The 25,834-nt window shown below is 46.8% G+C and overlaps 1 protein-coding gene and 1 long non-coding RNA gene across 6 annotated transcripts in view; both read left to right on the top strand.

The window, feature by feature from the left end:
* The window catches only part of RNF216 (ring finger protein 216), a 142,795-nt gene that overhangs the window by 94,816 nt on the left and 22,145 nt on the right, over positions 1–25,834 (top strand). For all 5 annotated transcript variants that reach the window (XM_032326721.1, XM_032326718.1, XM_032326720.1 and 2 more), the window contains exon 14: positions 25,507–25,604. In XM_032326721.1, coding sequence (XP_032182612.1) covers positions 25,507–25,604 — 98 coding nt within the window. The remainder of the gene's footprint in view (positions 1–25,506; positions 25,605–25,834) is intronic.
* LOC116580466 lies at positions 1,171–24,065 on the top strand. The gene is made up of 3 exons (XR_004281666.1): positions 1,171–1,325; positions 15,145–15,150; positions 24,054–24,065. It is a non-coding gene; the product is annotated as an uncharacterized LOC116580466 (long non-coding RNA).

Below are 25,834 nucleotides of genomic sequence, written 5' to 3'. Positions count from 1 at the left end.
GTACTGGCGAGAAGATAGAGGAAGATGGATACAAATTTAATTCAGCACGTGTTTTGTGAATTCTGGAGACCTCTCTTTATTCCCAGAAAATACAGTCTCATTCCTGTCGAAGTTGGTCAGTAGCATAAACTATCTCTGCACATTGCAAGCACTCCACTCTTACTAGGGGGGTGGGGGACGGTGCTTATTCTAAGGCTGGTTGCTCTGCTTCTTTTAACTGAATTTAGCAAACAGAACTCTCCAATCTGATCATTTTGTAGGGTAAGACTATTCGACATCTTCAGTGAAGACAAAAGTAACTGGGGCACCTGGCTGCCTCAGTCGTTAGAGCAGCCCATTGTTGATCTCAGAGTCGTGAGTTTGAGCCCCAGGTTGGATGTAGAGATTACTTGTTTAAAAACTTAATTAATTAACTGATATTACTACAAGGTTAATGTTCCCCCGGAGTAAACACATATTTGGAGGCAGGTGCTTCCAGGAAGCCATGTGTTCATCTGGATTAGAAATAAATGTGTGACATTCTTGGTTTTCTGGAACTCTACAGTCTGTGTTTTCATCTGTCCCCCCAAGAACCATGACTCAGTCTCCAGCGCATGCAAAAAAAAAAAAATCAGGGGCACCTGGGTGGCTCAGTGGGTTAAAGCCTCTGCCTTCGGCTCAGGTCATGATCCCAGGGTCCTGGCATCAAGCCCCACGTGGGGCTCCCTGCTCCGCGGGGAGCCTGCTTCCTCCTCTCTCTCTGCCTACTTGTGATCTCTGTCTTTTAAAAAAAAAAAACAGAGGGCGGTGTGAGGGGTCAAGGCTGCTCAGGAGGCACCGCCATCTAGGGTTTGATCGACATCAAAGGCTCCTTTATTAGTTGGCTAGGGGCGCCATAGCCAAATGCCATACACTGGGTGGCTTAAACAACAGAAACTGATTTTTTTTACATTTCACAATTTATTTTCATTTTTCTGGAGTCTGTAAGTCCAAGATCAAGGCGTCAGCAGATTTGATTTCTTCTGAGACCTCTCTCCTTGGCTTGTAGGTGGCCACCTTCTTCCTGTGTCCTTCCATGGCCTTCCCATTGTGAACATGCATCTCTGATGTGTCTCTGTGTGTCCAAATCTTCTCTTCTGAGGACACCAGTCAGATTGCATTAGGGTCTGCCCTGCCTTTTGTCAACCTAAATCACCTCTTTAAAAACCTTATTTCCAGATAGATACACATTCTGAGGTACCAGGACTTAAGCATCTGAACTTAGGGGAAGGGGGCACAGTTTAGTCCATAACAGCTACAAATAAATGATGCGTGGGGTCTTTTTACTGGGTCAAATAGTCAGTTGGGTTTTTAGCAGGACCATGATTGGGCTTCTAGTTGTGCCATAGACAAATCAATTAGAGTATTAGCAAACGCGTCCCTTAGGTGTTTTCAGGTCTAGCCTTCATCCAGGCACATGGAGCAGTTGCTTCTGAGCCTGAGTAGAGCAGAGCTGGAGGAGCCTGCAAAAGGCACATGGTTTCAGTGAAGTTATCCTATTGTCCATCTGTTGTTATTTTGAGCAGTTGCTGTAAGGAAAGAATTAAGAATGAAAACAGCTACTAGCAGTGCCAGAACACAGGCTACCCTCTGGCAGCTTTCTGCAGGGCCAGGTGCTCACAGGAATCACTGTAAGCCCTCTAGGGCAAAGGACAAGGATAGGGGGGGCTTCATCTGGACCTTCATGTAGACCCTCAGCTCTTCCTTCCTGGGCTGGATTCTTGCCCTCCAGTAAAGCTGTAGGTGGGCTGCACGTGTGGCCACCACTGCACCAGGTGGCCCTATAACAGGAACTGAGAGCTGGGGCTGCAGATGAATCCTGAAGATGGTCACATTTGCAACATATGGTGTTAGGAGACATACTCACAATCAATATTTTACTTGCATTTCTGCTTCCAGAGGTCATGTTTAGGTTTTTGAATGTGAAGAAACTAATGAGAAAGTGGGAGTAGGAATTAAGAATGCTTTAGATTCAGACTTTTTTTTTTTTTAAGACTTTATTTATTTATTTGACAGAGAGATCACAAATAGGCAGAGCAGCAGGCAGAAAGAGATGGAGAAGCAGGCTCCCTGCTGAGCAGAGAGCCCGATACTGGGCTCTGTCCCAGGACCCTGAGATCATGACCTGAGCCAAAGGCAGAGGCTTAACCCACTGAGTCACCCAGGCACCCCTAGGATCAGACTTTTGTGACGGTGTTTGAGATAGTGGCATCCTAAGGTTTGTTTTATTTTGTATATACAAAAATGTATATACCCAGGAATAATCAAACAAGACAATAGAAGATGGTTTGTCTTCATCAGACATTCTCCCTTGGGTCTGAATATCTCCTCTTGACAGCTGCCCCCACGTGACATGGCATCAGGCAAGCCCACCTCCCCTCGTAACTGGGTCCTGCTTGCATCGGCAGGCAGCCACGGTGCTCAAGCAGGTGTGTGCTCAGGGCAAACAGTTTACATACAGTCCTGAAGCTGTGTCAGCACCTTTTGTAGGACTGCTTTCCAAAATACGTTGTCCAGGGGCGCCTGGGTGGCTCAGTGTGTTAAGCCTCTGCCTTCGGCTCAGGTCATCATCCCAGGGTCCTGGGATCGAGCCCCACATCAGGCTCTCTGCTCAGCAGGGAGCCTGCTTCCTCCTTTCTCTCTGCCTGCCTCTCTACCTACTTGTGATCTCTGTCTGTCAAATAAATAAAAATCTTAAAAAAAAAAAAATACATTGTCCACGGTTTCATCTTCAACAGTATTTGCCAAATTTGATACTGAATTTAGTCTTTGATTTACAGCATGAGCAGTTGTAGACTTCACTGCCAGCTCTTCCTGACACCTCACTCTCTCATACCTTTTTGGTATCTTACTGTTGACTCTCTTGATCACCTTCTCCTTGAAACAAGATGGAGTGATGATTTCAGGGGCATTGAGCAAAAGAATGGATAATGAATGAATGTAGTCAACTTCCCTATAATTGCCAATAGCAAACTTGATCTTCTGAAGAACCCAGATTGTCTGATCCCTCCTCCCCCCATAGAGGTATCAGAAGGATCAGCAAAACCGAAACCTGTATAAAAACAGGTCAGGGCTTCTTAAAGTTCACTGTGTATCAGAATCACTGGTATTTGTGTCAAAAGTGCCATTCTGATTGGTAGGTCTAAGAGTGGAGCCGGCCATTCTGCATTCCTGACAAGCTCCCAGGTATGGATAGTGCTGGCTTGGGGCAAGGGAGTAGGTAACTGTCCCTTGAGAGGACCATCTGTAGCCACCTGCCTGCCTTAAATGTTCTCCACGTGTTCTTCATAGTAGTATGTCCCGCAGAACTAAAAATCACTGATTAAACAAGCCACTCCTTTTTTGAAGGAGAGGACTAGTTTTCAGCTGGAAAAAGAGCCATGGGAGCATGTGAGTAGGAACGTAGAAACAGTAATGTCTGGAGACCTCTGATGGGTGATGTACCAGCCAAACAGTGTTGTGCTGTTTGCCACAACAAAAATATGTGAACAACATTCATTCCGTATCTGGGCTTGTCAAACCTTGTGAGCTGGGTGAATAAAAGGAATGAGGGATTGGAAGAATAGTGGCAAGCTCGTGCTGTTCATCAGGCGGTGTTTCTTGATTGAGATCCGGGCCGGTGGCCTCTCGCCATGCCTTCCGAGCTGGGACTCTTCCCCACACACTGCTTATCATGCCAGTGTCGATGTGACCTTGTTTTCCTTTGACCTTATTTTCCTCCCTTCTCTGACCCGCACTCTCCACTCATATCCCCTGTGCCCAAGAGAGACTTGCCTTTTTGTCGTACTTCAGTAGTAACAGGAGGGGATGACCAAAAGCCCACCTTTGCTGTTACTTTGAAAAGGGTTATTTGTGTGTGTATGCTTTTTACAGGGCGGAAGGGTTTTTTTTTTGTTGCTGTTTCTGTTTTTAATGAGAAGGTGAAAAAATACCAGCATGGGCAGCAGCTTTCTCTTTGTAAGCCTGCTACATACATGGCACTTGTGAAGTATGGGATCACCTTGGCTTCCAGCTAAGGTCAAGGATAGGACTTTCCTTCCAACACTAGAGAAGGGGGACCGTCGTCTGCAGCACATGGGCAAGCCTGTTACTCTTGGTTTTCTTGTCCTACTTGACAAGAATTAAACAGCCCATTGTTATTATACCTCCTCAGCTGATACCAGAACAGAATTAGTGAATTTTGAGGTGGCAAAGAAAGATCAAAAGTGATTACGCAGCTCCCCACTTTTTTTTAAGTAGTCTTCACACCCAGTGTGCAACATGGGGCTTGAACTCACCACCCTGAGTTAAAGACCCAAGCTGAGATCAAGAGTCGGAGGCTTAACCGACTGAGCCACCCAGGTGCCCCAAAAGTAATCACACTCTCAAATTTGCTTTACTGTTGTTTTTTCTGCGAAGACAGAATTCTGGCTCCTCATGACGTCATTGTGGAAGAAATGTGAATTTTTTGGAGGAAAGTCATCTGAAAAATCTTTACGAGTGTGCAGTCCCCTTAATTCCCATCCCTTTTCCCGGAGCTAATTGTGTGGCTGAGGGCACACGAATGGCTTATAAATGGCCTTTCACTCCCTGGGCATTAAGGAAGGCCCTGAACTCAGAAGAAAAGAGTTTTGTGGGAAAATGTAGTCTAAGCAGAGTATTGCCAGGGTTCACAGTGGGAGGATTAGGCCCTCTCGTGTGGAGCTATCCCTAACGTAGGAAGTCTGAAGAGAGCGTGTGGTTTGATGACATTGTGTGCAGCAGACCGCACCCAGCACTCTGCTTCAGCCTCAGTGAGCGCTTGGTAAATACTGTACATGGACGGTGTCCTCACAGGCTCTGCCCTGCGCACCATATGAGCAGAAGAGCAGAAACAGAAAAACAGACATACACAGATTACGCACAAGTATAGAAAACAGGCCCTGGGGAACATCAGGCTTGTTGCTCTGTTCTTAGTGAGTTGGACACAGAAATGGCAAAGTAGTCAAAGGTTTCTCAGGAAAACGGAGCCCACCAGTGATGTCAGCATTCAGAGGGACCGCTTCCAAGTGCCTGGCATCGTCGCCGAGGTCATGTATTTTCTCGTTTTACCTTTATACTTTTCCAGGGAGATCTGAAGAGTAAGTCTTTGAGAAGAGACCAGGGAGACAGCCCATAGCATAAATAGCAACAAATTGTCTTACTGTCTAAAACCTGGGCTCTTTCTGCTATATTGTGCTGTCTTCATTCCTTTCAGGAGTTGGGACAGCAGTTAGGGAAAGCTGGTGGGCTTCAAAAATAAAAATAGAGGGGCACCTGGGGGGCTCAGTGGGTTAAGCCTCTGCCTTCGGCTCAGGTCATAATCTCAGGTCCCAGGATCGAGCCCCACATCGGGCTCTCTGCTCAATGGGGAGCCTGCTTCCCCCCTCTCTCTGCCTGCCTCTCTGCCTACTTGTGATTTCTCTGTCAGATAAATAAAATCTTTAAAAAAAAAAAAAAGAAGAAGAAGAAGAAGGAAATCCATGGGGACTTCCTAGTTACCAGCCCAGAAGTGCACCTGAAACCACACTTCAGAAGCCATTTACTTAACTTCCTTTGTCATTTTTACCTCCATTCTGTCTACCCAGAGTGGTGAGTCGTAAAATCCTTTCAACAGAACATGTTTGTATGTCTTTCTCCGGGCACAGGAACCAAAAAGCAACTAGAGAGATTGCACTGTTCAACAAAGAGTGAACGGGGGCCACATTCAAGGGGAGGGCCTCTGCCTTCTCATAAAGTCCAGTTCCGAAAGAGGAAATGAACATCATTAGAGAAAGAGGGCTCGGCAGGGAGGGTATCAGGAAGATAGAGAAATGCAGATGTGCACGGCCTGTCCGGGAGTGCCAGGGAGAAAGCAGCTGCTGCAGAGAAAGAATGTGGAATGCTGTGTGCCTCCCCAGCCTGCTTTACTGTCCGCTTTGTTTCCCACCTTGACCCCTGCCACTCCTTTAAGGACCTGTTCTCCTGTCCCCAAGTTTTCCAGAAGTCACTGTTCAATCTCGGTATCAAGAAGAATCATATCATGTAACCCACTTTTAACAACTCAATGAAGGCTCCACTCTTACACATCCACTCCCCAGCACGGCTGCGGACAAGCCCAGCTTTGCCAGAAAGAGCGTATTGATATGTTCTACCCTGAATGTCTATCTAGTTCCTTGTTTGGTTAGAGCTCAAGTTTGTGGTTCTGGGAAACTGCTACTATAAACTTGTGATCTTATATTTCATGAATGTTGCAGTTCTAAACCATTGGTAATTAACAGAATTTGAGCCAGAAATTATCTGAGTGTTAGCTAGTGGTTGGATGGGGCTCAGAGTTAGGTCAGTTACTTGTACCTTTCTTGGTTCCAGGAAGCTCACCATTTGCAAGGGCTTTGGATTCTGTCACTCTAGGACAACAAAATGATGGAAATTCTGTTTTGAATTTTACAAGATATCACCAGAGAAATGTAGGAAAAAATGTGCCTCATTACTTAGGCCGAGAGAGATGGATATAGAGTTATAAAGTAGCCCAAAAGATAAAGCTTGCCGGTCCCTCTTGCATATCCATTTCTCTTTCTCCCTTTTTCCTTTGTTATCTTTCCATTTTAGAAACCAACCCAGTCTAGTACTTTAATTACCCCCTCACTGAGAAGCTTCCTGGTCCTCCGTTTGTCAGCCCTGCATACCACTCCTGGAGCACCCTGGGGCTCTGACCTGTGCCCCTGTGCATCTGTCCCCACCTGCCACGGTGATCTCATCCAAGCTGTGTCTTTAATCGCTTTCCACATGCCAGAGCTTCCCACACCTGGGCTCAGACCATACCTCCTAGGCAGTTCTCAGAAATCCCCTGCCTGATCTTTAAATCTGTCATGCTTTCTTCAAGAGTAACTCCACTCTTGAGTCCTGGGGGAAAACAGGCCCTCATTTTGGAAAGCTAAGTTACTGACTTTATTTAAGTTAGAACTGTGGTAAGCTACACTTCATAACAGTCTAGGGTTATTTTGTGGGGTGTTTTAGGTGGGTCAGATATCCCCAGCTTATTCTCCCATTTTCTCAAATGAGAGAATAAATGCAGGCCGCGTGGGTAAATCCAGGCCCCATTTGATTAACCCCATTAGTAAACACCCATCTGCTGTCACAGTTCGAGATACTGCATCTCTGTACTCTTTAAGTCTTCTTTTCTTGAGAGAGGGCTTCATTAAAGTTCACGGACTCTTAAAACGGGTGAACATAATGACACCTGGGCACCAGATCTCAAAAGACTTGTAACATTCCTGAGTCTCGCACTGCGCTGACCCCGTGGGCTGGGTTTCATGAGCAAGCCTATTGATGAGAACTGACTATGTCCCCGCCAGAGGGAAGCTTGTCATCTGGAAAATTGAGAAAGACATAGGCACCTTTCTCCACCGCCATAACTAAAGACTGGTGTTGGTCTGAATGGCACTCTGCCTGGACTGGAAGATCCACCCTCAGAGAAACAATACAAGGTGAAGAGACTGACCAAGTACCCCCACAGTCCCCACAGACCTGTCTGCCAAGACGGAGTGTACCATCCCCGCCACAGTGTTGGCCTAGTAGGTGAAGATAATCAGGTTAGGAAAGGTCCATCAAGGTCAAGCCAGAGCAGATTTTACAATAATCATATTTGAGAAGAATTTTCCACAGCCGCCTTTTTTCATCTGCCACACTGAACTGGTAGCAGGAGCTAATCTGAAAAGCCTTTGAAGCTTCCAGAATAGTTAGCATTACAGTCTGTGATGCTCTGTTCTCCGACAGAACACTAGAGATTTGCCTTCAGATCATTCTATTCTTATTTGAGACCCAGTTCTAAAATGCTTAGTTGTCTGGTTTTCAACTGTTTAACAGATCGATAGGGAGAAGGAGGAAGTGCGTCAGGTAAGCATAGAAACCGCAGCAAAAAGGGGTCATCTGAAAGCAGGGAAGAAACCATCCAGTCAAACAGGAAGACTCCAAGGGGGCAGTGGCCTGGGGACAATTGGGGTAGGGACAGACTGCCCAAACACGTTTTAGACTCCAGTGGCTTCCCTGCTTACAGCTCAGAGTCGTGGATGTACCACAGGACCATAACTGTGCATAATCAGGAAAAGATTGAATTCTGCTGCCTGTAAGAATTCCATCCCAGGTGGTTAAAAAAAATGCGAAGTCCTAATATCTATAAAGCTGTCCAGGAAATCCAGAACCACGTGTATCCCAGGATCAGAGATTCCATGAGGTCCTCTCACTTGTCGGGACCCATCTTTCTGAGTATTTGCTAATTCTTACAAGTTTGATTTTTTACTATTCATAGTTTTTTCAGAGCTTTTCAAATTCTAAAACTGAGTTGTTTTTAGACGAAGTCAATGACGTAAATCCACAAACCTAACCAAAGTAGAAGCATTAGTGAAAGATCCACCCCAGAATACACCTGTACTTACGTGCTTGTGCCCTGTTGGTAGTGCTTTGCCTTCTGATTTGTGAATATGGATGTTAATCCAGTTCTTCTACACCTGTTTTTAAAGCTAGGGAGGATGAGGGCAGTAAGAGCAGTTTGAACCTAAGATGTAGGGGACAGGCAGTGTGTTTAGTCCGTGAGTGAGAATTTTCACTGGAACCAAGGCGAGGAATCTGAGTCAGCCACACTCCTTTGTAGGGTACACCATTAGCATCAGCTGTGCGAGTTGTTTTATTTCCTTCTTCATCTCTATCCCTGCTCCTGCCTCCATGCCTTAAACACCCACTTTAAGCATTTTGTATGTGTCCCCAAATGGGTGTATGCCTTGAGAAAATAGAGCGTGAGCGTGTATGATTCTCATTCACTTGAATGGTGTGTGCTGTAGGTCTGTTCCTTCTCTTTTTTATTTTATTTCATTTTACTTATTTATTTGACAAGGATCACAAGTAGGCAGAGAGGCAGGTGGCGGGACGGGGGCAGGCTCCCTGCTGAGTAGAGAGCCTCATCCCAGGGCCCTGAGATCATGACCTGAGCCAAAGGCAGAGGCTTAACCCACTGAGCCACCCAGGTGCCCGGTCTGTTTCTTTTTTCATTGCATTTTGAAATATATTTTTCAGGGGCACCTGGGTGGCTTAGTTGGTTAAGTATCGGACTTCAGCTCAGGTCATGAACCCAGGGTCCTGGGATCAAGTCCCACATCAGGCCCCCTGCTTGGCAGGGAGCCTGCTGCTTCCCCTGCCTGTGCTCTCATTCTTTCTGTCACATAAAATATATATATTAATATTTATATCTTAATTATATATACAATTTTGTGTGTGTAGTGTGTTTGTTTTTTTTTGTTAAGCCCAGCTTAAAAAAATTCCCCCAGCCTGTTGCCAGACCAGGCATGCACAGGAATGCCATGATGGCCTTCATCTCTGCTTCTTGGGCCTGAGTGGCAGGGCCTGGTTTCTCTACTTCACTGCCTCACAGCACATTCTCAGACCTAGACTAAGATAAAAGCACATGTATATACAAAAATATATTTTTTTTTTCTGACTTCAGCAAGGAAGGAAAAAGTGGCGAAAGTGTATATACTATCTATTTGGGAACCCATAAAGGGACACTGAGTAGGCTGTTGGGTAAGGGACATTAATTAGCATTTATTTGCTTTTCCCTTGTGGGAAACCAAATCACTGAGGGAGCAGTAGACGTGACTCGCAGAGGAAAGCCACCAAGGCAAGGCCTCACAGAGGCAGTGCTATAATCGGGTGGGGTTTCTCCAAACACAGTCTGTAAGCCTGCTGTAACAGTACCCCAAGAGCTGGTCTGTATGCAGATTTCTGGGCCCACTTGGGACCCCAGAGTCAGGATCTGCATCTTTCATTAGCAGCCCTGGTGAGTCTTGTGCACACAGAAAGTGAGTGCCAGGGCCAGGGGTGTGTCTGGCACTACTGGTCCAAAAGCTGGATTTCCTCCTATTGACCCAAACCAGATCCACACGTTGAGGTTGAGAGAGAAACGAGAATGCTAGCTCAGTCACAGAACGATCACATAGACACTCAAATTGGCCTTCCGGCACATGCCATCTGTCCCCACATGCACATCTGAGAGGGAGCCCACGGCCAGTTGTCACTGCTGCAGGATGGTAGCTGTGACAAGGCCAGAGATGCTCAAGCTGGCCAGTGCCCTTTCCTCTCCCTTGGAGTGTGGTCAGACTGGCACATTCCTGATTTCCCCTCTTTCTAGCCTCAGGTAACATCTTACCATTCCTCAGATTAGTGGGAACTGCAGCTGAGGCTGGAGTGCTCTTTTCGGTCACACATTCTCTGTGTCTTGTGTGATTTGCCACGTTGCTCCTTGAGCCCTCCTGCCACTTGTTTGTCTTCCCCAGAAAAGCTGCAGCATTTCTCATGTTAATACTGAGAGCAAGGATAACTTCTCCCTGGGGTCTGGGCGGTGAAGGCCTTTACTTTTATTGTCTGCTTACCCTCGACACACCTGCCTAGTCCGCCAGTGACGTGAAAATAGAGATGTGGTCCAGAAGCATACTGTGGGGATAACATCTTTAGGTTTTGCCTGAAATCTGGAGCTGCTCCCAGGGCTTGGTGACCGTGGAGTCTGAGCAGTGAAGAGCTAGCAGGCTTTGCTGGCTGTTCCTGCCATGCCAAGGTTCCCACAAGCTCCAGGAAGCCCAGGAGTAGTCCTTGCAGTGAGTAAAGGTGAGATGTGCTTGGGCTTCTTTCTCCCCAAGTCCTAGCGTGTTTACTTTCGAAGTTTGAAATGGTCTATTATTAGATTCACCACTTCCTAATACATGGCTTTGCTGTGAGCCCTCCCGAAAGCTGTTCTGCAGTGTTCCTCACTGAAAGCAGTAGCTCCGGGGTAAACCAGAGGTGGGGCCGTTTTTAAATTCCACACAGTGTTTCCTGGGAGCTCCTGTTGAGGAAGAGCCTCTCCTCAGGCGCCTAGATGGCTCAGTCCGTTAATTGTCCGCCTCAGGCTCAGCTCCTGATCCCAGAGCGCTGGGATCAAGTTCCACATCAGGCTCCCTGCTAAGCAGAGAGTCTGCTTCTCCCCTCCCTCTGTCCCCCCACCCCCACTCATTCTCCCTCTTTCTCTCAAATTTAAAAAGAAACTTTTTAGTTCGGGATACCTGGGTCACTCAGTTGAGCATGCCACTCTTGACTTTGGCTCAGATCATGATCTGGGGTTGTGAAATTGAGCCCTGTGTTGTTGGGCTTCCCACCAAGCAGGGAGTCTGCTTGAGATTCTCTCTCCCTCTCCCCCTGCTACCCTTGCTCCACACTCCCTGCAGCACACGGGGCACTCTTTCTCTAAATAAATAAGTCAGTCTTTTTTAAATAACAGACTTCTGGTGGGCACCTGGGTGGTTCGGTCCATTAAGTGTCTGCCTTCAGTTCAGGTCATGATCCCGGGGTCCTGGAATTGAGTTCCACATTGGTTTCCTTGCTCACCAGGGAGCCTGCTGCTCCCCCAGCTTGTGTGCTCGCTCGCTCTCTCACGTGTGCAAATGAAAAATATCTTTTGAAAATTTAAAAATAAAAAACAACTTTTTGGTTCATGAATGAATGAATGCTAAGTTAATGGCTTTCAGACTATTTTGAAAGTGACCTGCCGTAAACCGTAAAACCACTGTATACGGAAATATACTTGTATATAACCAGAACAGTAGTTTCACAGAACAGGTACCTGACATGTGGCGTGCACTCCAGTATCTTCTTTTCTGTTGTAGTTTGAAAAATAAATGAACATATAAACACTGGTCATAATCTACTAAAATGATTTCACGACCCACCAGTGTGTTGCAATTCAGAGTGTAAACATCATAGCTCTAAGGGACTCTGGTTCCACAAACTCGTGCTGAGCATCTCCTGTAGGCAAACCCCTTTGGACTGGCTTAGTCACGACCCCTTCCCTCCTGCCCTTTCAGCCCCCTCAGAGGCAGACAGGATGGCTCACAGCAGGAAGGTTCTCCATGAAAAGGGTATGGGCACATAGGGGTTCTTTGGGACTCACCTACTCAGGCCCTTTTGAGAGAATCCTCTTCAAGTCAACCTCTCTTTACTCTGGGCACATGCCACCAGTCCCTGTCATCACCTCCAGGTGATCTCCTTTTACTGGCCTTCCCACCTCACTCCAGTGGCCTGGAATGCTTTACCCCAGACATCACAAAACTCATTTCCTCAACTTCCTTAAATCTTTGTTTAAATACACCTTCTCAGGGAGTCAGGGAGGCCTTCGCCAACCACCTACTTTATCTGTGTACCTCAAGACCCCAGAATATTCTTCCTTCCTGTAATTTTCTCCTTAGCACATAAAATCCTCTTACATATATTTTACTTATTTAGCATAAATAAGTAAACTTTTTTTTTTAACATAAATAAGTAAACTGGAGTTACCCCCAGTAACTCCCATGAAGGCAGGGGTTATATTTATTCATTTTTCTTCCCCAGTGCCCAGAGCAATAGTCATAGTACCTAGTAGGAACTCACCTATTTGTCTCCAAATTTCTATATAAATACCCACCTCCTGGCGCTGATTTTTTTTTAAGATTTTATTTATTTATTTGACAAAGAAAGAGGACAAGCAGGGGGAGCAGCAGAGGGAGAGGGAGAAGCCCGCTCTCTGCTGAGCAGGGAGCTTGATGCAGGACTCGATCCCAGGACTCTGGGATCATGACCTGAGCCAAAAGCAGAGGCCTAACCATCTGAGCCACCCAGCCACCCCCTGGCATTGATCTTGTTCCTATTAAATGGGCATTCGTGAGAAACAGTGAAATCAGTATTTGAATAACTCTGTAAAGGGATTGGTATTTTTATTACTCTGGTAAAGGTAAAATTAAACTTACTTTTTACTCCAGAAAGTCTTTACATCCGACTTTATCTCAAAAGTCCTGATCCCTGGGTGCCTGGGTGGCTCAGTGAGTTAAAGCCTCTGCCTTTGGCTCAGGTCATGATCCCAGGGTCCTGAGATTGAGCCCTGCGATTGGGCTCTCTGCTCAGTGGGGAGCCTGCTTCTCCCTTTCTCTCTCCGCCTGCCTTTCTGCCTGCTTGTGATCTCTTGTCTGTCAAATAAGTAAATAAGGTCTTTTTAAAAAAAAAAAAAAAAAGGTCCTGATCCCCATAGCAGAGTGAAAAAGCAGACCCCTGTGATCATGATATCGCTGGTTTTCCCTGTCTGAATTTCTCAAGCATTGCCAGAGCTCTGCGGGGCAGGTTGACTCTGGAAGTCTTGGTGCCTTTTTAGCTTTCTGTCCCTAGGGGGCAGCATTAGCACAGAAACCAAATTCAAAGCCACCCATTCCAGTTTGTCACTTAATCCTAGTGAATCTAAAGGAAAGGAATGCTTGGCTTCTTCCTAATGTGCAGGAGTAAGGTTTAGAGATTTCTTTTTTCAAAGTCAGCTTGTATCTAGAAGTGGGAAGATATGCATCCAAGGCACACAGGTTTAAAAATTAGTATATGTATATATAACCTTCCAAAAATAAGAACAGTGAAATCTTTCCCAGAGAGGTTTTTTTCTTAAGTACTGCTGCCCAGAGGTGTTGCCTGGCCATGCCCACATTTGAATTTCTGCAGTTAGAAATCAGAAGGTTGGGTGGCTCAGCTGTTGAGCATCTGCCTTCGGCTCGGGTCTTGATCCCTGGGTCCTGGGATCGAGCCTCACATAGGGCTCCCTGCTCAGTGGGAAGCCTACTTCCCTTTCCCACTTCCCCTGCTTGTGTTCCCTCTCTCGCTGTCTCTCTCTGTCAAATAAATCTTTAAAAAGAGAAATGAGAAGGTTCTTCTGCCTCAGAGGGTTGATTTACTTTGAGAAAAAGAAATCCCTACAAGGAGAGCATGACTTCTTATGGAGTTGTGAAGTCATCAGATAATTACAGAACATCATTAAAAGAATTAATGCTCGCATTGTGTTCTTTAAGAAAAATAGCCCCGGGCAGGCTTGGACTTTCTTGTTCTGGTAGGTGGAAGCCCTAAGAACCTATGGTCTGACCTCAGGTGCTGAGTGACCTTCTGGAGCTCTGGGCAGTTGAGGGAGAGAGCCAGGCTGATGGATTTTTCAGTCCTGACTTTCTTACAGGCAAGAGTTAATAGGCATTGCTGTTTGCGAAGCACCTCCCCAGAATGAGAGATCCGTTTCCACATACTGAAGTTATAGGTGAAAGGCAACAGAGAACATCAGAATTAAAGCAGATGGAGTGGCTTTCTCAGGCACCATCTACAGGCATTTGACCATTAGTTTCTTGGTAATAATTGGTTTTTATAATTTTGTGCATTGGATTGGGGAAGGGAATTAGGGGAGAGTGAAGAAAGGAACCACTATAAGAAAGACATAGCCTGTTTCCTTAAGGCACAAGCTGTAATGACAACCTGAAAAGGTTTTTGGTTGGGGTTTGTTTTTTTTAATAATATTGATTTTGGGGGGGGCGTCTTGGTGGCTCAGTGGGTTAAAGCCTCTGCCCTTGGCTTTAGTCATGATCCCAGGGTCCTGGGATCGAGCCGGCATCCGGCTCTCTGCTCAGCTGGGAGCCCGCTTCCCCCTCTCTCTCTGCCTGCCTCTCTGCCTACTTGTAATCTCTGTCAAATAAATAAAATCTTTAATAATAATGATGATTTTTTTTAAGTTTTATTAAATCCAGTTGATTTTTTTTTAAGTAAGCTCTATACCCAACGTGGGACTTGAACTCGTGACCCTGAGTTTGAGAGCCATATGCTCTACCGACTGAGCCAACCAAGCCCCCTCTGAAAGTGTCTTACATAGAACTTGATTTTCTCATGAGCTCATCCTTGTACTTGCGTGATTATAAATATAAAGACCTGATAAGGAGGAGATAATGTTTTGGGGGGAAGGGGTTCATTTTACTAAAAGATATCAAATGCCTTTTTTACATATAAAATGCAGAAGTCCCAGGAGCGAGGGCAGGAGGTGTGTTTGTAACTCCAGCATGCAGAGGAATGTGCTTTGTGTTCACTAGCCTTTATCTCTGCAGTTTGTTATATATTCACTCCCTCTTGTGGGTCAGACCTAGTGCATGACCCTGGAAATCCCAAGATACCTGAGACCTTGTGTGCTAGGCTGTAAGCACCTTGTGATCCAGAATTCTGCTGGTTTATTCACCAGTGCAGTCCCGTGTGACACAAAATATAAAATTGATTAATTGAACCTTCCATTCTAAGTCTGTCTGTAGTGATCAGCAGAGCGTAGTCTTTGCCTGCAAGCAGGGCTTGGCTCCTTGGAGATGTGATGTAATCAGATAATTACAAGACAGAAGTGCTGTTACTGAGTGGGAGCCAAGTGCTCCAGGAGTCCAGGGGAAGAGTGCCAGCTCTCACCCAGGTCATCTGGGTCTCGCAGAGCCCCTAGTGTTTGAAATGAGAACTGATGGGTTGGTGTTGCCAGAAGAAAAAGGACATCTCAGAAGAGCATTGCCAGATTGAGGGTGTTAGGCGTGTGTCACTGACTGGAGGCCAACCATGCTGGCCCTGGACTCCAGCTGGGGATCAGCCATGAGGCCCCCAAGGGCTGCTTCTCTGAGCTCCTCTCCTGCTCTCCCTCCACCCCCTGCTTCCACGATGCCAGATCCCCTTCAGGCTCACACTGGAACGCCACCCAAGCTTGAGGCTATCTTTCACACCACTGTCAAAGGGCGGCCTCCCTGCCCCGACTCGTGCCTAGAGTGTTCCCGGTCTTCCTGCAGAGTGGACCTTTATCTACTTGTCCCTCAGAACATAGACTGTGTGGAATGAGACCTCATTTGTTCATTGATCATTCAGTAGGACTAGAGTCTGGTCCAAGTGGCAGGGTCGCTCTCAGGAGGTGTTTGTTGAAGGGGGCAAGGTAGGGAAAGGGAGAGTGTTACTATTCCTTTTAGCGCAGAAATGCCTCCCTTACCAGTCTCAGTGGGAATAAAACTTCACCCAAAGCAGTGATGGCGGATTGATGGTCTCAGGCACTGTCATTAGCAGGTCTCTGTACAGCATTGTCCTGGCCACCTTTGGGGAAGTGAGTGGCAGGTGTGTACAAATGAAGGCCCAGGGACTGAGTGACAGAAGGACCGAGTAAGTGGTACTTGGTTCTGGTGCGGAGAACCCACTGAGCCCGTTTGCACATCTAATGGGAATCTAAAAACACACTTCCTCTGGCGCCCCACCAGACCTGCAGCTGGCCAGGGATAGCCGGAAAAGCAACTTCCTCGTTTGTGTCCAGTCTAAGATTGCTGTGATTTGCAGGTTCCTATCATTATCATTAAGAAATGATATCCTCGGGCTTAATCCTGGCCCACCCTGCCTCTTGCTGGGCCATTCCCAGCTCTCCAGGAAGCACAGGGAAGCAGGCATCCTGCACAGCTGCAGCTTCGTGTCCGTGCCCTCCAAACCCTGACGCTTGGCTCTCCACGGCAAAGCCTTCATCTGCTCTCACACAAGATGCCCATTGTAACCTCAGGGCTTGTCTCATAGCCTCGTGCCCTTGGGTTTTCCAGTAAACAATGACCTGTTCTTGCTAGCAAACACCATGCTGGCAAGCACTGAGAACACAGTGGAAAGAGCAAGTGGATTTGGAAGCAAGCAGACGGAGTCCATAACTTCATGGCCTTAAGCAAGTTAATTTGCCTCTCTGAGCCTTCCTTTTCTCATTTACTTTTTTAAAAAAGAATGGAGGGGTAACTCAGTCAGTTAAGTGTCAGCTCAGGTCATGATCTCAGGATTGTGAGATTGAGCCCCACATCAGGCTCCATGCTCTGCTTGGGATTCTGTTTCTCTCTCTCCCTCTGCCCCTCCTCCCTCAAAAAATACAAATAAATTTTAAATTTTAAAAAAGAATGGAAATAATGGTCCAGTACTTCCTTGTCAAGTTTTGTGAATGAGCTGTGTGTGTAAAGCACCGCATAGTGGAAGACATACAGGTTTGGAACCTTGAACCAGTGCTGGGGGTTAGCGGGAGGGATGTGTGAGTTCAAGACACATGTTAAAGACGCCTGCTTGGGTGGTGCCATTGGTTAAGCATCTGACTTTTGGTTTCGACTCAGGTCGTGATCTCGGTCATGGTGGTGGGCTCTGCGCTCAGCACAGAGTGTGGTTAGGATTCTCCCCTCCCTCTCCCTCTCGTTCGCTGGCCCCCAACCCCACCAATAGTTCATATTCTCTCTTCTGTCTCTCACATAAATAAATCTCTTTTTTTTAAGATTTTATTTATTTATTTGAGAGAGCATCAGAGGCTGGAGGGCTGGAGGGAGAAGCAGACTCCCCACTGAGCAGGGAGCCCAATGTAGAACTCGATCCCAGGACTTCGGGACCACGACCTGAGCTGAAGGCAATCGCTTTAACCAGGCAAGCCACCCAGGCACCCCTAAATCTTTTTTAAAAAGAGAAAAAAGTTGTTCTCTTCTTTAGCACCTGACTGGCTCAGTTGGTGGAGCGTATGACTTTTGATCTCAGGGTTGTGGTTTGATCCCCAGGTTGGGTATAGAGATTACTTGAAATTTTGGGGAGGTGAATTGGGGTGGGCCAAATGGGTGATGGCCATTAAGAAGGGCACTTGTTATGATGAGCACTGAGCATTGTATATAAGTGATATGAATCACTAAGTTCTCCTGAAACCAATACTACACTGTATGTTAACTTGAATTTAAGTAAAAACTTGGGTATAAAGTAAAATATATTTTTTTTTAAATGATGCTCCCATACATATAGACATCATTCAGTGGGCAACTCATCTCAAGAGCCAAAACTGAAATTCTGTCTGCTTGTCAAAATAAAGTCCTTTTCTGAAGCCATGTTGGAAAAGTGATTCTCTTATTCCTAACAAGAAAAGATAGGCCCGTTGCCGTTTCCCCAGTCACAGGCTGGCCTTACTCCTGCCAGGCTCCGTGCGGCACAGCTTGGTTCAGGAAGTAGGTCGTAGTCTTACTGGTGGAGGGCTCTGAGGAGCTCTGGCCAGGAATCAAATCCAGACCCCAGGGCTTGTTTCCCTCGAAGTTATTTACTTGGCCCAAGTTTTAGTGGGGAGATGGCTGTAAGATCCTACAATCTAGTCTTTACCACCGGGACCCATTCTCTGCCTGTGCAAACAGCGTGATCTTTTGAAAATGTAACTCAGATCATTGCATTTCCCACCCACGCCTTGGCTTTGCAGACTCTTCTTCCAGCCTCAGTGCCTGCAGCAGGAAGTAGTAGGAAGCAGGATTCACTGGCCATTCAAAGCCCTGCCCCTTGAGCTCCAGCCAAACCCACTTCCTCTGTGCTCCTGCAGTGAGACAGGTCCTCTCCTGCATCAGAGCCTTCACACACCCCCTTCCCCCCCTTATCTGGCAGACTTTGCAACACCCTTCAGGGCTGTGCTTCCATGTCACATCCTCAAAAAGGCTTTCTCGGTCTCCCAAGCTATTCCTCTGAAATGTTCCCATCACTGTTGTAGCCGTGTCCTGTTTGTTTCGTATTTCTCTTCTTCATTAAAACATACACTTCAAGGGGTTGTTGCAGGGTGGGTGGAGGCACCTACGCGGCTCAGTCAGTTGAGCCTCTGGCTCTTGGTTTTGGCTCAGGGTGTGATGGAGTCATGGAGTCAAGCCCTGCCACGGACTCCATGCTCAGCACAGTCTACCTGTCCCTCTCCCTCTGCTCCTCCCCCACCACCCACTTGCATGCTCTATCTCTCCCTCCCTCGTCTCTCTCAAATAAGTAAAATCTTTTTTTTTTTTTTTTTTTAAGATTTTACTTATCTGACAGAGACACAGCAAGAGAGGGAACACACGCAGTAGGAGAGGGAGAAGCAGGCTACCTGCCGAGCAGGGAGCCTGATACGGGGCTCAGTAGCAGGACCCCAGGATCATGACCCAAGGCAAAGGCAGACGCTTAACAACTGAGCCACCCAGGCGCCCCTAAATAAATAAAATCTTTAGGGGAAAAAAAAGTAATGGGGTGCATGCCTGGCTCAGTTGATAGAGCACATGACTCTTGATCGCAGGGTCATAAGTTTGAGCCCCACATTGGGCACAGAGCTTTCTTTTAAAAAAAGAAAAAAAGGTAGAAATTGAGTCTAACTTGCTTGTAGCTATGCCCAGCATCTCATACAGCATATGACAAGCGATAAAACAGTATCAGGGGTGAATAAGAGCGCCTGGGTGGCTCAGTCCGTCGAGCGTCCAGTTCTTTTTTTTTTTTTTTTTTAAGATTTTATTTATTTGACAGAGAGAAATCACACGTAGATGGAGAGGCAGGCAGAGAGAGAGAGAGAGAGGGAAGCAGGCTCCCTGCTGAGCAGAGAGCCCGATGCGGGACTCGATCCCAGGACCCCGAGATCATGACCTGAGCCGAAGGCAGCGGCTTAACCCACTGAGCCACCCAGGCGCCCCTAGCGTCCAGTTCTTAATTGGATGATCTCAGGTTTGTGAGAGCAAGCCCCGTATCATGCTCCATGCTGAGTGCAGAGTCTGCTTGGGAATCCTTTCTCTCCCTCTCCTCCTCCCTCACTCGTGTGTGGGTGGGCTTGCTCGCTCTTTCTCTCTCAAATAAATTAATAAACAAAAAGAATAAGCAAGTTAGTCTAAAATTAAACTTCTGTTCGCACCTCTTCTTCCCACTGTCACTCGGATCTGCTGTTCCTGCATCACTTGATCCAAGTTCATGTTTCCACCAGCCTAGCGGTGTCATAAGTCGGAAGCCCAGAATCACTGCAGGCTTCTCTCATCCTTGTCTCTTCCATAGACTCTTCTAGTTGCTGCTCAGCCATCTTCCCACCTCTGGTCTAGCTTCTTCCATTCATCAAAGCTTTTGGAAAAACAAGCCCCCAGACAGATCGCTGGCCTGTGTAGGTCCCTTCCGTGACTTTCCAGTATCGAGAGCAGGAGATGTACAATGTTGTGATTGCTCACTGCATCAGAATTGTGTAGAGCAGAATACCCCCAGTGTGTGTCGACTACTTATTCATAACCAACTAATTTATTTATAGCTTCTGTTGTAACATACATTGCAGAACTACTTAGATACAGAAAGTTTAAGAGGGTGGGATGAAATTATACTTTAAAATAATTTTACTTAATGATGTGAAATTCTTTTGTGCTCATTAAAATATTAACATTGTGTTTCATTTCGTTGTTGGAATGTTTGGGGAGTCTGGTTCTGCATTTTAAATACTTGGCTTTGATGGCTCTTAGAGCTGGGGAAGGCACTTCCCAGAGAGATCTGAGTCCTGATGGGAGGAGTACTGTATGCGTTGCCTGGTGTTCTCAGCCCTCATGATTCTTGTCTTATTCAGTCCTATGAAGCTGCCAACTCCTCCAAGAACTCCTGTGTGACTTAGCTCCTCTCCCTCTCCTTGGCTGTCTTTCTCACGTGTGCACAAGCCTGCCTGTGTGCGCACTATTACACTGAAGCGCACCGTGTGCATCCTTACCCTGGGAAAAACAGAAGTTCTCAGATTTCCTCAGTTAAAGGAAGGAAAGGCCCCAATTCTATTGAATTTTAAGTTTGCCTGGTTTTACTGTTTCTCAGGGATTCCGGCATCAGTCTCATGGTCTTAAAAAATCAGTCTCTTGGGCGCCTGGGTGGCTCAGTGGGTTAAGCCGCTGCCTTCGGCTCAGGTCATGATCTCAGGGTCCTGGGATCGAGTCCCGCATCGGGCTCTCTGCTCAGCAGGGAGCCTGCTTCCTCCTCTCTCTCTCTCTCTGCCTGCCTCTCTGCCTACTTGTGATCTCTCTCTGTCAAATAAATAAATAAAATCTTTTAAAAAAAAAAAAAAATCAGTCTCTTGCTGGACTAAGTTGGTGTGCATTTATCATCTTGACCTGGAGGTGGGGAAGAAACGGTGACCTTGACAATTGAGAGACAGGTGTGGTCTGAATACACATGGTCCTGTGGCTCCTGGAGTTTGCTAAGCATTTGTAAAGAGTCCGGTTCCTGGGCCTCATCTTCTGATTTAAGGGGTTTGGGGACTTAGAGCCCCACCATTTTTGGAGTGCCTGAGATGGCAGAGCTTGAGTTTCAGAGATTCTGTTTGAGTCAGCCACAGCCTCATACCCCATTTCTAGGTCAGCAACTTCTCTGCCCTAAAGAGTGGATCTAGAAGTTTCACTGGAGGAACCATTTAAAAATAAGTGAGCAGAAAGATACTTGGCTTTGATGCCCACCCTCTTAAACTTTGTACTGTGTTCCACTCCCTAGACAAGGCTGGAAGTCCAGCAGGTAAGACTCGGGGTGCACAGAAAGCCAAGCCATTTCAGAGTAGGCCTGGAGGGGCAGTGAGCGAGGAGGACAGACTCGGACTCTTGGTCTCACCTTCTCTTGGATTCCTTGCCAGCAGCAGGAAGCTAGCTGTGCAGAGGTGAGGTGATGACGGAGGCACTGTTTGCTGGTCTTTGAGGAAGCTGTTTAATGAAGAGCTCTCAGCTCTCTGACAGGGTCGTCTGAAACCAAGCTTAATCTGCTGCCTTGCCCATAGAACAGTATTTAAGCAGTGGGTGAAGGGAGACTCTGGAGTGTTTTCTTTATACTGGAAAAGCTGAGACCTCAGTGAGCAGTCCGAACACCTTGATGCATCATGAAGACTAAAGGGCACCATAAAACTTGACCAGGAATCTCTCTCTTGCTGTGAAGAACCCAGACCCACAGCAGTCCTTAGTGACCCCACCCCTGTGCCGATCAAGTCTGATGGCCGGGGTGCGCTTGCGCGGGGTGTTGGGAAGTTGCATGCAGAATGTCCACCGCCTTCCAAAATGGTCCTCAGGACCTTCTCATTAGCCTCACTTTGAAGAACGTAATTATCTTTGTGTTAGAAATGTGCAAGAACGTTTCTTCTGCCTAATGTTGTTAAAGCATTTGTTGAGTCTAGGAGCAAAGCCTCGCTGTGCTTGAGAGAATTACAATTCAGAGAAATATACACTGTGTTTATAAGAGAACGATGCGTTTTAAAGAAACAACACAAAGCTCCAAATGCTAAATTCATCCAGATTGCTATTCTCTTGCCTTACGTTAATTGTGGGTTTCAATGTCTGGCTAGTTAGTCTCTTCAAAAGACATTTCCGTTTTACTTTTGGGACCCGGGCCCTTCAGTGAGAAACACCGTGGCTGAAAATCCACCCCTGGATTTGCCAGAGAATTGCTATGATTTTGGAAGTGAACGGTGGAGTCCTCTTGCTCACAAGTGACTTCATTGGCCCAGGCCAGCTTCTGTCACAACCGTGTCTCCCTTAGAAAATGGGTTCTTCCTTACGAAGAAGGTCCCATGAATTAATAACTGCATCATCAGGAATGCTAAAAAAGTGCTGCGCATTGTTGTCAAGCTGTCATTCATGGTGGGGGTGGCTAGGCCAGTATTGTTCAAAAGGTTAGGATCCAGATACCAGCTCATCTGTTCTCCAGCTGTTGTTTATCCTCCGGTTTCCCAGAATAGTCAGGCCCAAAGTCTCTTAAAAAACAGGTTTGGGGCTGCTTTACATTTTGGTGTGTAGTAATGAAGTCACTACTGATATAGCCTCTGTTCACTGGCGGGGAATGTAGGTAGGGGACCAGAGAACATCGTAGCCCTTGGAAGCAGTGGTGTGTGATATCGAATTTCTAATGGGCTCATCTCTACCCCTGCCTGCCTCATTCCACTGACTGAAGCCTGTTTACAGTCACATCCATCAGAGGGTTGTTCAGGTTCTTAGCTCCCCCAGCAGTTCGCTTCATTTGTCTTATCTTTTTAAATGTAATTTATTTTTTAATTAGATAGTGCACATATGTAGTATAAAATTCAAAAAATGATAGGGGCACCTGGGTGGCTCAGTGGGTTAAGCCTCTGCCTTCGGCTCAGGTCATGATCTCGGGGTCCTGGGATTGAGCCCCGCATCGGGCTCTCTGCTCAGCGGGGAGCCTGCTTCCCCCTTTCCCTCTGCCTGCCTCTCTGCCTGCTTGTGATCTCTCTGTCTGCCTCTCTGCCTACGTGTGATCTCTCTCTTTCTAATAAATAAATAAGATATTAAAAAAAAAAAAAAGATTCAAAAGATGATAACTGCCTGCAGTAAGAAGTCTCACCCCTGTCTTCCGGCCACTCGAGACAGTCAGCACTACCAATTTCCTAGGTAACCTTCCAGGTTCACTTTATAGGGTCGCTGTATTCTCCCCCAGCACCACCACTACCACCACCTCCACCTTCGTTCTGTAGAAATGGTACCGTCTATACTGTACATGCTGTTCTGTGCCTTGTTGAGTCATCTCGGCAGTATATGTTAGAGAAAGTTCAGTAATGAAGTGACGAATACACCGATGGGAGTGCTTCTAGAATTGACATCAGGATAGAATCTAGTACATCTTCGGGCGATCCCTAACCTGGCCACTCCCAAATGCGAAACACTGACCCGCTCAAGCTCACTACCAGACATCACCAGTGGTGTCCCACAGGTGCACAAGCCAGACCTTTTCCCCTGTTGCCAGGCTCCATCTGTATCTTGGGTTGCACGAACCAGAAACTGAGAAATCATCCTGACACCTTCCTGAGTTCTCTCCAGTCAGTGAACTTTCCTTCCTGCCTTCACCTACTTTCTTGGTCTGGGCCTTCTCAGGCTCTATACTGGGTGACTTTCTCCGTTTCCTGAGTGTCTTTGGCACGTTCATTCTTTCCTCCCTCCAGGCTGTTGTCCACACACAGTGATCTCTTAAACCAGATACCTGCTAATAGTGTTTCCATGCTTGCCACTTCTTGAGGCCTTCCTGGCAACCTTAAGACAAAGGCCAGACTGATGGTCGCATCCACACGGCCTGGTTTGTGCAGGCTTCACCGGGCCTGTTTTCACTCTCCGCCGTCCAGCACAGGAACCAGACTTGCCCAGCTTCGTCTGCCAAGTATTCTCTTTCTTTTCCTCCGTCTGGAATGCTGTTCTCCTTTCGCTATCTTTGACTCATCTTTCAGAACTCAGACTCCACTTCCTCAAGCCTTCACCGTTCTTCTCCGGAGACTAGATCAGGTTCCCAGTTAAAGCTGATGACACTCAACTTTTCCTTCATTATACTTACTAAAGTTGTAATTTCCACTTATGGAAATTTAATTGGGTTAAAGGTTCTTTAAATTCTTGTGGATGGGAAATAGTTCCTGACACATATAATTTATGTAAAATTTGTAAAGCTTCTAGAATAAAAAGTAGTAATTTTTTTAAATTCATGGTTATAGGGGAGCCTGGGTGGCAAAGTTGGTTAAGCGTCTGACTCTTGGTATCAGCTCAGGTACTGATCTCAGGGTCATGAGATCAAGCCCTGTGTCAGGCTTGGCACGGAGTCTTCTTGAGTTTCCCTCTCCCTCTCCCTCTGCTTCTCCTATTCATGCATTCACTTGCGCTCTCTCTCAAATAAGTAAATTTTTTTTTTTAATTAGGTTTACAGATGGGGTTAAGCTGTGGAGATTGATATCAGTTTTTCCAATAAGGGACGACTAGATGGGTATTTCTCGTAAGGACCCCTACTAATCCTAATCTAGACCATTCTTCAGTTCAACAGATGTAATCTGTGTCTGGCCAACATTGGAACACTGGGCACGGGTATTACAGAAATTAAGGAGATCCAAATAGACCCTGCGCTCAAGCACCTTATGGTAGTTCATTTTTAGAAGCCCAAGATCGGGAGCACCTGGGTAGCTTACTTGGGTAGGCATCTGCCTTTGGCTCGGGTCACAATCTGAGGGTCCTAGGATTGAGCCCCACATTGGACTCTGTGCTCAGTGGGGAGTCTGCTGCTTCCTCTCTCTCTCAAATGGATAAAATCTTTAAAAAATAAAAAACTCGGGGCGCCTGAGTGGCTCAGTGGGTTGAAGCCTCTGTCTTCGGCTCGGGTCATGATCTCAGGGTCCTGGGATCGAGTCATGCATCGGGCTCTCTGCTCAGCGGGGAGCTTGCTTCCCCCTCTCTCTCTGCCTGCCTCTCTGCCTACTTGTGATCTCTCTCTGTCAAATAAATAAATTAAAAAAAAAAAAATCGCGGTCACATAAGTCTGTCTTCCATGTTTGGTGGGGGGGGGGGGGTTGTGGGGGTTTTTTTGTTTTTTGTTTTTTGTTTTCAGGTGGCTCCTGGCATTTTGAAGGCCTTTTATCAATTGGGCGATGAGGAAAGCACCCCCCCTTTTTGGGGGGAGGCTCTAAGGAGAAGGAAGTTTCCCCCATGCTTTCTTCTCACGATTCTTATCTTTTCTCTTGAGAGATGTCTTTAGAAATATCCCTGCTGCGGGGCAATCTGGGTGGCTCAGTGGGTTAAGTCTCTGCCTTCGGCTCAGGTCATGATCTCAGGGTCCTGGGATCGAGCCCCGCATCGGGCTCTCTGCTCAGCGGGGAGCCTGCTTCCCCCTCTCTCTCTGCCTGCCTCTCTGCCTACTTGTGATCTCTCTCTCTCTGTCTGTCAAATAAATAAATAAAATCTTTAAAAAAAAAAAAAAAGAAAGAAAGAAAGAAAGAAATATCCCTGCTGGAAGGGGAGAGCCATCTTCAGGAAAAACTCAAGCCACATGAGGGTGGTTTTGCATTTCCTGTTGTTGAACAGAAGAAGCTTGTATGGTGTCTCCTCACCAGGAGCTGTCTTTGTCTCTCTCCTCTATCCCCAGGAAACCTGTAGGAAGTGTCAGGGACTCTGGAAAGAACACAATGGCCTCACCTGTGAAGAGCTGGCTGAGAAAGATGACATCAAGTACCGAACCTCCATGTGAGTAACCTCAGGGGCTTGCTGCTAGTTCTCAGCTGCCCACCCCCCACCCCACCCCCTTTAGCCTGCCAAAGCCTGCCCCTTGGCGGAGGAGGGCAGTGAGTGTTGTGGGGAGGAAGCTCTCGGGCCACGCAGATCTAGAGGGACCTCAGGAAGCGACCGTAACCCCCTCTGTTTCCTTATCTCTTCAGCCTCATAGAGCCGGTCCTGGAGTCAGTGCCTGGTGCACG

The sequence above is a fragment of the Mustela erminea genome, chromosome 20 (genome assembly GCF_009829155.1).
Source record: "Mustela erminea isolate mMusErm1 chromosome 20, mMusErm1.Pri, whole genome shotgun sequence".
Classification (NCBI taxonomy): Eukaryota; Metazoa; Chordata; class Mammalia; order Carnivora; family Mustelidae; genus Mustela; species Mustela erminea.
Note: the sequence above shows the minus strand (reverse complement) of the source record. Positions and strands in the feature narration are given on the sequence as shown.